We start from the raw sequence: 14429 nt of genomic DNA on the forward strand, positions 1-14429 counted from the left end.
GAGTAGTATTCCATTGTATAAATATACCACTTCTTCTTTATCCAGTCATCCATTGATGGACATTTAGGCTGTCTCCATGTCTTGGCTATTGTAAATAATGCTGCTATGAACATTGGGGTGCAGGTGTTATCCTGAAGTAGGGTCCCTTCTGGATATATGCCCAGGAGTGGGATTCCTGAGTCATACAGTAAGTCTATTCCTAGTCTTTTGAGGAATCTCCATACTGTTTTCCACAGTGGCTGCACCAAACTGCATTCCCACCAGCAGTGTAGGAAGGTTCCTTTTTCTCCACAGCCTCTCCAGCATCTGTCATTTGTGGACTTTTGAATGATAGTCATTCTGACTGGTGTGAGGTGATACCTCATCGTAGTTTTGATTTGCATTTCTCTGATAATTAGTGATATTGAGCATTTTTTTCACGTGCCTATTGATCATTTATTTTTCTTCCTTGGAGAATTGCTTGTTTAGGTCTTCTGCCCATTTTTGGATTGGGTTGTTTATTTTTATCTTATTATGTCATATGAGTTGCTTATATATTCTGGAGATCAAGCCTTTGTCGGTTTCATCATTTGGAAAAATTTTCTTCCGTTCTGTAGGTTGTCATTTTGTTTTATTTATGGTTTCCTTTGCTGTGCAGAAGCTTGTAAGTTTCATTAGGTCCCATTTGTTTATTCTTGCTTTTATTTCTATTGCTTGGGTAGACTGCCCTAGGAGAACATTTTTGAGATGTATGTAAGATAATGTTTTGCCTATATTTTCTTCTAGGAGGTCTATTGTATCTTGTCTTATGTTTAAGTCTTTGATCTATTTTGAGTTTATTTTTGTGTATGGTGTAAGGGAGTGTTATAGCTTCACTGATTTACATGCTGCTGTCCAGTTTTCCAAACCTTTGGCCAAACTCATAAAGAAGAAAAAAGAGAGAGCACAAATAAGCAAAATAAGAAAGGAAAATAGAGAAATCACAACAAATAACATAGGAATACAGAATATCACACAAGAATATTATGAAAAACTATATGGAACCAAATTGGATATAACCTAGAGGAAATGGACAAGTTTCTGGAATCATACAGTCCACCAAGACTGATCAAGAAGAAACTGACCACTTGAATAAACCGATCACTAGAAATGAAATCAAATTAGCAATAAAAAAACCTCCCTACAAATAAAAGTCCAGGACCAGATGGCTTCACCAGGGAATTCTACCAAACATACAGAGAAGAACTCATACCAGTCCTTCTCTGCTGCATTTTTAATTTTGATGATCATGTTTTTCATTGGAAAGTGATCCTTGTAGTCATACATTAATTCTGTTTTTCTTAAATGCAGTATCCTCCTAAATCCCAGTGAAAGTAAAAATAAGATTTATATTTTTGTTTTGTTAACTCTTAGCTGGAAGGGTGTGTGTGTTTATATGTCATCATGGGGGGGACTGATACATTTCTGTGGAAGGCATAGTGCTGACTGTGTGAACCTGACCCTCCCTGTCCCCTCCTAGCCTCCTTAATACCTCCTGATAGGAATTTCTAGAAATCACTGCCAACAAGGTATCTCAGTCCTAATGAGGTTGTTTCTTTTAGTGGTGATGGGGGGGGGGGAAAGCCAGCTTGAACTACTGCCTCATGAGAAGTTTTTTTTATTATCTTCCATCAGATGAAAGAATATATGCCCACACATTGCCAATATTCATCCAGATACATTTTTTTGGGAAAAAAAATTCTCTTCAATTTCGTGAGCACCCTTTTCTTCTTTTGAACTAGAATCCAAGTAGTGGAGGCCCATCACCTTACAGCTTCTTAAATTGCACACACAATTATTTTTTGATTTTACTTTTCCTCAGGCTGCATTCTCAAGTAATTTAATTTTCCTTTTGTTGTATGTGGTTGGCATCAGTCTGCATGATGAGTTGGTGTCTAACATGACAATTTTGAAATAGTGTTTTTCTTTTATGTCTCATGATTACTGTAGGGTGTAACTCAATCTTGGTATACTCCAGAATGTCAAGTGGCCGCAGCTCAATTCTTCCTGCTAAGAGTCAGAGAGCTGGCATGCATTACTAATCTATTATATTGCATATTAAACAAATCCAAAATTTGTCCAATTTCTTCCATAAAAGCCAGAGCACTTTTGTAATCACAATATATTTGTCCACTCCCTTTTCTGTAATTTAATATATCTTAGATGGCCAAGTAGTTCTACGTGGATGGGAAGAATCACGCCTTTCCCCTGTGGAAGGAGGCAAAGAGCGTGGTATTGGCGAATTAGAGTAAGTCTGGTTGGAGATCACACATTGGGTCTGATCCTCGCACCATTATTTACTACTCATTTATGCTCTGAGCCTCATATTTTCTCATCTGTTAAAAAAAAAAGAAAAAACCTAATAACATGTCAGCTGGCTGAATTTGCCAGTCTGTAACCTCTGCCTTAGACTGTTTTTCCCCACCCCGGCTACCCCAATTCAGGACAGAAAAAAATTGCCTCTTGGCTGTAAAGGCAATAGCTGTTTGGGTTCATCTATGCCCAGGCCAGACTCTGGTACTTCGGGTTCTAGGATTAACCAAATCCTTGGACCCTGCTTGTTCTGGAAGAGAAGGTTCTCATAGACTTGTTATAAGGAATCCAATAGGTAATACCTATAAAGTGTTGGTTTTTACTTATTTCACTTAGGGTGCTTGCTGCTGCAGAAAATTTGACCATCAGAGGTTTAAATTACAAGGATGTTTGTTGTTTACCTCAGAATTCTGATGATACGTGTTCCTAGGTTTGACTCAATAGTTTCCTCAGGGCTCCCGGTTCCTCTCCATCCATCTACTCTGCCATTCTTAGAATGATGGCTCATAATTGCAAGAGGGCATGCTGACTTGTTGCCTCATGGCTTCAAGATGGCTGCCTCCACTCCAAGCATTATGTTCTCACCCAGCCATGTTCAAAGACAGGAAATGAAGGAAGTGGAGTGGAACAGAGGTGCTCTTCTTTTTTTAAAAGAAAATACCAGAAGATTCTCTCTCCCCACATTCTCTTTAGGTCTCCAAGGCCAGAACCAATGATACCCCTGGCTTCAAAGAAGACTAAGAAAATGAGTGGATGAATATACTTTTTCAACCTCTATATTAGAGGCAGATGAGAGAGGAGGAGCAGGAATGCCTGCTGGGTCTTCTAAAAAGGGGTCCACTTTAGCACTCAGGAATGTTCTCTCCTTCATCTTTTCATCTCATCTGAATGAATTAACCCTTCTTTGTTACATAGTAGATCACGTCTTAACATGTACAAGTTAAATGAGTAGTTTACTTGTTAAACATTAACTGATTATAGTAAACACAACTGTAATCAGACTTTCCCTCAAAGCTATAAATCCTTGTATTTATATAACAATTTCATATCCATTATCTCAAGGCATCTTCATAATAATCTGTGTGTTTCAAAATTTTAATCTCTCTTTATGTGAAAGAAGCAGGGAGATTAAAATTACGATCACACAGCTTGCCAGTGGTAGACTGGGAACCTTGATTCCTTGACCTTAGTTCCTCTACAATGCTTTTCACACCACCTGGAAACCTTATCCTGAGGCAGGAAAACTAGACAGAAAATTTTTTTCCTGTTTTCTTGTAGTAGGGCAAACTTTTAGTACCTTTTCTAATGTGAAGAAATTAATGAAGCTATACACTCAGTTAAAAATTCCACTGTTCCTTTTTGGGAAGCAGTAGTACCTCATAAAATATAAAACAGGAATTTCCTTTGATCCAACAATTCTAGGCTATAAATTTTTCATAGGGGTATAAACACAGAAGGGCAAAAGAGTTTATCTCAATTTGTATTCAGCACTGTTAATCCTAACAAACTGTGGAAATCATCTAAGTGGTCAAGAGTAGGGAACTACTGAAGCAAATTATGGTATAGATATATACAAGAGAAATATGTATCTGTTAAATTATTGCTAAGCAATGTCATTTGTGAAAATTGATACAGTCATTGATTAGAGATTCCCAAATAGCAGACTGAACCCAACAGCACATTAAAAAAATGAATACATTATGATCGAGTGAGGTTTATTCCAGGAATGCAAGGATGATTCAATTTTAGAGGATCCATAAATATCTATGAAAGGCAGACGATAAAATTCAATAAACATTCCTGATACAAAGCATTCAATAAGAACTGATGGATGCTTCCTTAACATGATGAAATCTGTATAGTTCTTAATTCTGCTTAATATTGAAAGGATAGCCCCTTTCCCACTAAACTCGAAGGCAGAGATGTCCATTATCTTCATTTTATTTACTATTGTGTTGGATTTATTGGCCTGTATAATCAGAAAGATAAAATATTCAGAGGCACAAGAATTAGAAAAGAAGAGATAAAAACTATCTCTGGCAATTATATGGATGCAGTGTACATGGAATACATAAAAGGCCTAAAAAATAAAACTAATTCAAACAGTAAGAGAATTCAGGAAGGTAGCTGGATATAAAATTAACATGAAAAATCAACAGTCTTTCAGAATACAAACTTGTGGTTGCCGGGGAAGAGAGGGGTGGGAAGGGACAGACTGGGAGTTCGAGATTTGTAGATACTGACAGGTATACATAGAATAGATAAACAAGTTTATACTGTATAGGACAGGGAAATATATTCAAGATCTTGTAGTAGCTCATGGTGAAACGAATATGAAAATGAATATATGTATATTCATGTATGACTGAAAAATTGTGCTGTACACCAGAAATTGATGCAACATTGTAAACTGACTATAACTCAATTAAAAAATCCATAGTCTTAATATATACAAACAATAATCTGCTAGCAATAACTGAACAGAAGTTCTCATTTAAAACAGCAACAGAAAAAACAACAAAAGACAAACTACCTAGGAATAAATTCAAAGAAAATGTGTAAAATCTATATAGGAAAAATTTTAAACACTCCTCAAATATTCAAAAAGACAAAATGATATTTGAAAAAAATGTAACGACTTTTGGGGGCGGATAGGATGACATCATCATACAGGTACCAGTTCTTCCTACGTTGATATTTAATTTTAACTCAGTCTCCCCCAAGTGCCAAAAAGGTTGTTTTCATTGAAGCTAAATAAGTTAATTCTAAATTTCATATGGAAAAATTTAAAAATCCAAATATATAGGAAAACCCTGGAAAAGGCGGACTCAATGGGAGGTTTAGTAAATTCTATGAGATTATGAAGCAACACTATTAAGTCTGCAATTAAAGCAGTGTGACACAAGTGCATGGATCGATAGACAGCCCAATGGAATAGACTGCTGAAGTAAGCCCACATATATCTGGAGCTGGCGTATGATAATGGTGGCATCTCACATCACTGGGGGAAGATTAAATCAACTGAGGACTTTAAAATCACCTGTGTTAGAACAACTGGGAAAAGATAAAACTGCACCCATACCTCACATCTCAACACATACTACACAAAAATAAATTCCAAATGAGTTAAAGATTTAAATGTTAACATAATAAAATCACAAAGGGATCACAGAAATCATGGGTGAATTCTTATAACCTGGGAGCAGGGAAAGGTTTTCTAAGTATGACCAAATCCAAAAGCAATAAAAGGAATCTGATTTAAAATATATAAAATCCTTTGCATTGTAAAAAAAATAGTAAATCATGTCAACAAATGGCAGAGAAAAATATCTGCAACTTATATTAGACACACAAGGCTGAATCACTAGCTATAGAAAACTGAGAAAGTCCTGTCGTCCTTAAACATATGAAAAGATGTTCAACTGACTATAATGGGTGAAGGCTAATTAAAATACACTATTCCTTGTGGAAGGGAAGTGACTGGGAAGGGCTGAAGGAGAGTTCTGGGGTGCCATAACTTGATCTTGGTGGAGACTACCCAATTCTTCACTTTGTAAAATTTCTCAAGCTCTACACTTTAGATTTATGCAGTTTATTGCATGTATATTAAGCTTATCAAAAGAGGAAACTGTTCTAAAAAAAAAACCTGACAGATAATGTTTCTTACTTATCAGATTGGCACAAATCCAAGTTTGGCAACATGCTCTTTTTGGCAAGACTATAAAGAAAACAGGTGCTCTCACATATTGCTGATAGGAGTGCAAAATTGCACAACTCTTTGAAAAGAAAATTGGTAATATTTAACAAAATACCTTTGACCAAGTAGTGTTCCATACCTATTAATTTAGCCTAAATATATACTTCCAAAACAGCATGAAGTTATTAACTGTGGTGTTTGGGGCACTATCATAGGAATGGAAACAACCCAATGTTCATCAGTAGGAGACTGACTAAATAAATGAGGTACTTACACACAATAAACTATTATATGGCCATAAAAAAAAGAATAATGACAACCTCTATGTATTAATAGAGAGTGGAAAACACAAGGTGCAGAAAAGTATATATAGTATGCTGCCTTTCTTGTAAAGAAGAGAGGGAATTAAGAATGCGTCGTGTGTTTGCTTATTTTTTTGTCCAAAGAAATGAAGGAAAATAACCTGGAAGCCAATGAAAAGTGTTGTCTGTAGGGAGAATGGGGGATGGGCAGGGATTGGGATGGGAGTGAAACTTCTCTGAATGTGGTTTTTGATATTGTTCTGAGTCCTGAAACATGAAAAGTTTTACATTTATATAATAAAACTAAATCAAAGAGGAAAACTGTGACACTCCTGAATTGAGAACAAACAAATGAACCTAACAACAGATCAATCTGGAAACATAGCCACTCAAGGAATAGGCTTAATCCAAGTGAATTTTTAATGCAGTATTGATCTAAATCCTAATGAGTTATATTCTAAAGACAAAAAGAACTGCAGTGATATTTTAAACTTCCCTGGGCAGTTCTATTTTTTGACAACAGTTTTGAAATTACGATTTCAAAGCTATTATAGGATAAAGCAAATAAGTAAATTTGCTAAAGTAAGTTTACTAATGTTTTTAGGAAGCATGATTTTATTCTAAGAGAAAATGTATGCAAACATAAAAACAAAAATGATAGGGGAGAACCTATAATGTTAAATTTAGAATGGAAATATCAGTATAAATTCATGGTTTTTAAAAAAATATAAGCTCTAACCACTAAAAGGTCCTCAAGCAATGACACCTCAATGACAATGAGCACATCTGGGGCCCTAATGTTGGTTTCTAAGTTGTTTCCCAGTAAGTTCTAGGGTTCCTGAGAGAAATGGCTGATTTTAGATTTGGTGCAAGGAAAGTCCAAGGTGAGCCTGGGACACTTGTGTTACAGAAAGCCAGGAATTACTCAAAGACTAATGGAGTCATGTCAAAAGTCACAAATAGCAGATGGAGAGAGCTCCTGCTGACCAAACTTGGGATAATTTGAGCATCAAATGGAATAATGACTTTGATTATCTGTCATATGTTAAATAAATAAAAACCTGAGTGCAGAATGATACTAGATAGATCGATGGAGAGACAGATGCCATTTGCTATACCATCGGCAGCATTATACCAGCCTCCCGTGAAGTAACTGATTCAGGAAATGGTTTTACCTGAAACGATTAGGTGACAGTTACAGGGTAAGAGGCTATTCCCAGCATCACAAAATATTCCCCACCTATTAATTGGTTATTATGAAAGGAAATGCCTTTATGATGGAGGTATCTGGAGGAACCACCTGACTTGATGACCAAAGTCGGTAGCGTTAATAGTGGAATGGGACATCACTGTCTTCTGATGTGATGGGATATGAGGTACAAAGACTTGTTTTTAAGAGATATTTAGAAAATATGGCAAAATGTAATGATCGTTGAATCTAGATGGCAGTATAAAGGTGATCACTGTACCAGTCCTTCAACCCTTCTGCATTTTTAAACTATTTCATGGTAAATTAGGGAAGAATGATTCCATGGCTATGTATTTTTTGGAAATACTTGGAAGGATACCAAGGACAAATTGTCGAATTTAAAATACAGGTTAGAAAATAAATAATTATTTATGTTTGTAAAATGTGTATAATACACATACTGAAAAATTAATATATTTGCACACCTATGTTCATAGCAGCACTGTTCATGATAGCCAAAAGGTAGAAACAACCCAAGTGTCCATCCATGGATGAATGGATAAACAAAATATGGTATGTACATGCAATGGAATATTAGTTAGCTTTACAAAGGAAGGGAATTCTGACACATGCTACACCATGGATGAATCTTGAGGACATTATGTTAAGGGAAATAGCCCAGGTACAAAAAGATAAATACTGTATGATTCCACTTAGGTGAGGTCCCTAAAGTAGTCAAGCTCATAGAGACAGAAAGCAGAACAGTGGCTGCCAGCAGCCGAGGGAGGGAGAAATGCGGAGCTGTTTAATGGGTAGAGAGTTTCAGTTTTGCAAGATGAGAGTTACGGAGATTGTTTGTGGAAAAATGTGAACATACTTAACACTATTACTGCATGCTTAAAAATGGTTAAGATGGTAGATTTTATGTTATGTATACTTTACCACAAATAAGAATAAAAATGAAAATGAAAAAATCAATCAACATTCACAGAGTTGTTATTTTTCTAAATTAGAGTTTCCAGTTTTAGGAAAACAGATTTTTAGGAAACAAGAGAAAATGTCCACGCAGCCTGAGAATTTTGTCAAAAGTCACAAAAATCCTTTGTCCCACGAGGTGAGAGGCAAAATGGCGTGCAGGCACCTCCTCTGCATCGGGGTTGCCATGGTGAGCTTGGCCTGCTGACCCTTGGCCCCACCCTGAGACTGGGCGGCGGGGGCCTCCCAGGGATGATGCTTTGCTTGGTGTCTGGCCAGCAAGGAGGCGAAGTTTGCAGGCTCTTGTTGACCCAGAGCTGGCCTGCCTGCCTCGTCCGTCACACCCATTCCAACCCCTCACCTTGCCTGCCTGCACCCCAGGGGTGAGGTTTGTGACTCCTGTCCTCACAGCTTCCTCCACTTCAGAGCCAGGCTTTGATCTCGCCTCCCAGGATCCGGTTTCTGTTGAAGTGCATCAGTCCTTTGGGTCTACGGGTTATTACCCGCACAGCATCCCAGGCAGATGACTCATTTCAACCCTGGCCGATCTCTGCGTTTTGACCTTCTGGCTCCTGGGGCTCTAGGCCCTTTATCCTAGTTGTGATGGAGAACCTAAATCTTGACCATGAATGTGTTTGCATAAACACATAAGCCACTACAGTGTCATGAAAATCTTTACCAAAACTTCGAATGGAGCAGTATTAGCATTTGTATCCATATGGGATTTTGAAAAAAATGATTTATGTAGTTCTATTTTGTTTCCCATTTATTTCTGTGTTACTTAAGGCACTGTCAACATAACCTCAGTATCAGACGATGCTCTCTCTTTTTTTCAAATTAAATATTTTGCAAACTTAGAAAAGTACAGAGAGCACCGTAACAGACACCTGTGTTCAGACCACCCAGAACTGACCAATGTTAACACTTTTTGGTGATTGTTTCAAGTCTAGAATTCTCATTTTGAAATTAAAACTTTGTTCTCTGTGTGGACAGAGCTGGCCTCAGGAAAACAGTGAGGTTGGCTGAGCTCCTTTCCTGCTGTCCCCTTCCCTTCCCGGGCAGGTGACCGACCAGGCATCGGTGGCCCTTGGTTCTGCAGTGGGCCACGTGGTGCCTCTCCCAGGACAGCTGAGGTGACAGCTGTTCCCTGGGGCCCTATATGGAACAGTGGAGTCCTCAACTGTATTAGAAACAAGTCCTGGTTATGAGTCACACAAAAAGTTCCAAGCAGAAAAAGGAAAGTTTGTCAGAATAAAGGAAACTTATCATAACTCTGCAGGTGGATGTGTGGGCACCGGGCCTCAGAGAGGCAATGCATCCAGGAAATGAACAGCTGCTGGAATCATGGCTTGCTGCTTCTCTCTGCTTCATTCTTTACTCGTATTCAGTTCACATGTTGGAAATTAGCCTCCCACGGCTTCTGCATTTACATATGACATGTCCAGCCACAGGAAGTGACTGACTAGCAGATCTTCAGTGGCAATTCCACATGTCTGAGTCAGAGACTCTGACTGCTCCCCTACCCCGGGTCAGATGTCCCCTTCTGGTCCAGAAAGCTCTGCAGCGCTGCCAAGAGTGGCCAGGTCAAGGACGTGAACACAGCTGCCAGGCGCTCACTTCTGTGATCCTGTGGATTTGAGGGCTGAGTTTCAAGAAGGAAACCTCCCTGTCCTGCACATGGTGGCATATCTTCCAGGGGACAATCACTGCAGTTTGAGAAGCACACACCTGGAGTATCAGCCAAAGCTGGGAATGACTCTCTAGGCTAACCACCTTGAACTCGGGAGGCAGGAGAGGATGATGCCAGTGATGGGGAGGGTGAGGGAAGGCAACCACTCCTGTGGGCACACAGTGTAGGTGTTTTGCGGGGAGCGGGGTTGCTCTCACTAAAAGGAGCAGGATTTGTGTATGGACAAAGAATCCCGTATTCACGGCGGGACTATACTCTAAAGTTGATGCTAGTGTTTCTGTTCCCCTTCCATGAATGTTTAGACTGATGTGCCACGGCATGTGTCCCTGAGGCTAAAAGATAGGTCAGAAACCAGCTGTTAACCCAGGGCCTCGCCTTCCTCATGTTTGTATCCTAGGCACAGATTCTGTCATCTAATAGGTATTGGATAAGTAATTTGTCTCATGAATATTCAGTTTTGACCTCTGACCTTTATTTTATATTCAGGTTGTTCATGGTCCTAGTGTTTGTAAATAAGTAAATGATTGTCAAGCAAGTAAAACAATTATTTTTTTTCATTTTAAGAGTAATTTATATCAAAGTCCTTTGGCTTTTATGCTGATAAAAGGCATGGTGATGGTAACATCAAGTCCTGAATTATTCTCTTTTAATCTGTCTTCCAGATTATTTGAATATATTTTGCTCTATAAGGAGGGAGTGATGTTTCAGATCGAACAAGTCACCAAGCAGTGCTCCAAGATCATCCTGACAGAGCCCTGGGATCCTCTAGACATTCCTCAGAACTCCACCTTTGAGGACCAGTACTCCATAGGGGGGCCCCAGGAGCAGATCACCGTCCAGGAGTGGTCCGACAGAAAGTCAGCGCGATCGTGTAAGGGGTCAAAAAATATTCAAGTGTTGCATCTCAGGAAGCATGATGGAGAAATAATGTTAAAGTCCATTAAGGAAGGTAGTTGTTAAGGAAATTTGTAAGTGTAATCTAATTGTTTAACTCCCTCTGAAGTCCCCACACGTTCTCTGCAAGTTGGGTAGGGCCAGGATCTAAGCCTCACATTTGAAACACCTCAGCCTTCTAGCACCACCTGTTAACTTTGTGCCATGTTGAATGTCGTGGCTTGGCCTTGGCTCTGATGTTTAACAATGCCCCCAAGGTCTGTGACACGGAAGGTGGCAGTCGTCTAAGGCACACATTAGAGTTGGGTGCCTCCTTTTCCTTCCCCCACAACACTAACGAAGTTGCAGTGACCAGACCTACTCCCACTACCGTGTCTACTTTTATATGTAGAGGTGAAGCTCTTCTCGGCAATGCTGCCAGCACACCTCCCGCAAAACTGTTTGAAAAAACACAGACCTTTATGCTCTGGAGAACAGTATGGTGGTCCCCTACCCCTGACCCAAATTAAGCCTAGAATTACCATATGACCCAGCAATTCCACTTCTTGGCACATACCCCAAAGAACTGAAAGCGAGGACTCAGATATTTGTAATCCATGTTCATGGTAGCATTATTCTTAATAGCCAGAAGTGGAAACAGCCCAAATGTCCATCAGGAGACAGTCAGGTACACAAAAGGTGGTTGGTGTATAGATGGGATATTACCAAACCTTCAAAAGGAAGCAAATTCTGACACACGCTACAACGTAGATGAACCATAGGATGTTATGCTACGTGAAATAAGCCAGTCACTAAAGGACAAATACTGTATAATTTCACTTATGTGAGGTGCCTAGAGTAGTCAAAATCAGAGACAGAAAGTAGAATGGTGGTTTCCAGGGGGTAGGGGTAGGGTGTAATGGGGGGTATAATGGGTACAGAGTTTCAACTGAGGAAGATGAAAAAGTTCTGGAGATGGATGATGGTGATGCTTTCATAACAATGTGAATGTACTTAATGCCACCTAACTGTATTTAAAAATGGTAAATTTTATGTCTTTTACTACAATAGAAAATATATGCCTTTTGCTTGTCTTCTGTATTAAAAACTTAGCTTCCCTTCCTCTTACAGATGAAACCTGGATTGGCATTTATACGGTCAAGGATTGCTATCCTGTTCAGGAAACCTTCACCAAAAATTACAGTGTGATATTGTCCACACGGTTTTTCGACATAGAGCTGGGCATTAAAGACCCCTCAGTGTTTACCCCACCAAGCACGTGCCAGACAGCCCAGCCGGAAAGGATGAGCGAGGACTGCTCCTGGTAAGCCTGTGGATGTGGAAGTGACAGCACTGGACATCAGCGGCCCCATCTGGAACCGGATTTGAGACTTGAGAGATGAGAATCTTCATTGCAGATAAATATAATTTTAGGAAGATAAACACTGATGTGGCTTTTTTTTTGTACTACTTGGACTAGGTTTACAAAAAGGAATGGAATGGAGAATAGGTGATAATAAGAGCTGAAGAGATGGCTAACACGGGGACCTCAGATGTTTCCAAAGCCTGCCTAGGCTCTGCGCCTTCTGGGTGTCCAGGTGTACAGAGGCGCAGTGGCACACACTGGGGCGGGGGTCAGCAGGAGCGGTTTGCCTTGACAGGGGTGAATGTGTTGTTGCTGACATTACTGAGAAGGGCTGGACTGCTGGCATGTAGTGGTCATAAAAAGCAGAATGACTTTGATCAGTTTTAGCAGTAATTTTAAGCTCTCTATAGATGATGATCCCGTTATTGCCTGCGCCAGGGTCGTAAACGCTCCCACTGCTCCGTCCTTCCAGCACCTCACCCCCTCACCCTGTGCTCCCTTGGCCACTGACACAGGGATCCCTAAAAATCCCTTCCAGATTTAAGAGCTTTATGGCATGACCCAATGGATGTAAATATTTGGGAGGAAATGAAAGGCTGTAACACAAGGTAATTATTCCTCTAAAGATAGATTTTGCACAGAAGAGTTTGGAAAACCTTAATGTCTATATATGGGTAAGCATGAGCCACGTATGCTCCTTTTGTTCTATGCAAGAGTATTAATATATGTGCTGAGTCATCACCTATTTGTCAGTAGACCTAGAAAGACAGGTGGCATTCTAAAAATAGCACTGAACTGGGAGGCAGGAGACCACTGTTTCTGAAACCCAGGACGAGAAGTCCCCTGCACGGGAACTCCTTTGCTTCACTAGACACACTATGCTTCTCCTCACCCGCATCTCTGGGGCACTGCTTCACAACCTCTCGGTCTATCTGACTTCTGCTCATCCTTCTCAGGTCAGCTCACACATGGCTTCAGAGAGCTGCTCCCAAGCCTGGATTGGGTGCACCTTGCAGCTGGAATATGCTATTCTGACAATACTTACTAGGCTGTGTCTAAATTTCCTGCTTCCCAGACACCCTCACTCACTAGCCTGGCTGTGAGCTCCGTGAATACGGGTACCGTGTTTTGTTTACCTCTATATGCCCAGCACCAAGTGCCTGGCACGTGGTCAGTGCCCTAAACATTTGTCGAGTGGAGAACGCTAGTCTCTCTGGTCCTTGCTTCCTCACCTGTTAAATGGGATTGGGTTTGCTGATATCTAGAGAGACTTCTAGTGACAAAATTTACTATTCTAGATTCCTTCTACTATTGTGTTTTATTTGGCTATCTATCTATCCATCATCTAGTACCAGGAGAAATGTGTGGCACCTATATGACGCTGAAAACAATCTGTATTACTCACAGTTTATCTATAGTGCTTCAATAAACAAATTTAATTGCATTTCTAAGTGTTCTTTGATATATTTGTTCTTATAATAAATATGGATTATTTTGGCTGTAAGGGACTTAAAACTCTACTCTAGTGAAAAAATAAAGTGCTTCATGGGATCTACACCAAATTCATTATCCTTTTCTCAAAAGCTTGTTCTTCCTTTTAAAGTCCAGTTACCTGGGTCAAAAGCCTCAGAGTCATTCTTGACCCACTTCTTTTCCTTCAGTCCTCACAGGCAATCAGTGCCCTGAGTCCCATCAGAATAGTTCTTAAAGGCACTGCCTCTTGTCTATTCCCTCAGCCACCACCCAGCTCCAGGCTTTTAACAATGCTGGTCTCTGCAGGATTTTTATCCCCTGTCTTCGTCCTTTTTCTAGAACCATCCTCTGTTGCTTCACTCATTCATTCAGTCAAAAGCCAGCCCTGAACCCCTGTTGTCTGCAAGGCCCACGCCTGGAGCCACAGAGTAGAGTGAAGCCTGGCGAAGGAGGCATCTGGAATACACTGACTGGGGAGACATTCACAGCTGCCTTCGAGGTGGTCCAGCCTGATAAAGCCTTTGTGACAGTGT

General features: G+C 40.0%; 1 protein-coding gene across 1 annotated transcript in view; it reads left to right on the forward strand.

Annotated features, from left to right (window-relative positions):
* EPDR1 (ependymin related 1) overlaps positions 1–13868 on the forward strand; it is a 29243-nt gene extending 15375 nt beyond the window's left edge. The window contains 2 exon segments of the mRNA XM_072965230.1: positions 10847–11055; positions 12189–13868. Of these exon segments, the coding sequence (XP_072821331.1) occupies positions 10847–11055; positions 12189–12385 (406 nt within the window). The 3' untranslated portion in view covers positions 12386–13868.
* Positions 13869–14429: the final 561 nt, after the last annotated feature.

Source organism: Vicugna pacos, chromosome 7 (genome assembly GCF_048564905.1).
Source record: "Vicugna pacos chromosome 7, VicPac4, whole genome shotgun sequence".
Taxonomy (NCBI): domain Eukaryota; kingdom Metazoa; phylum Chordata; class Mammalia; order Artiodactyla; family Camelidae; genus Vicugna; species Vicugna pacos.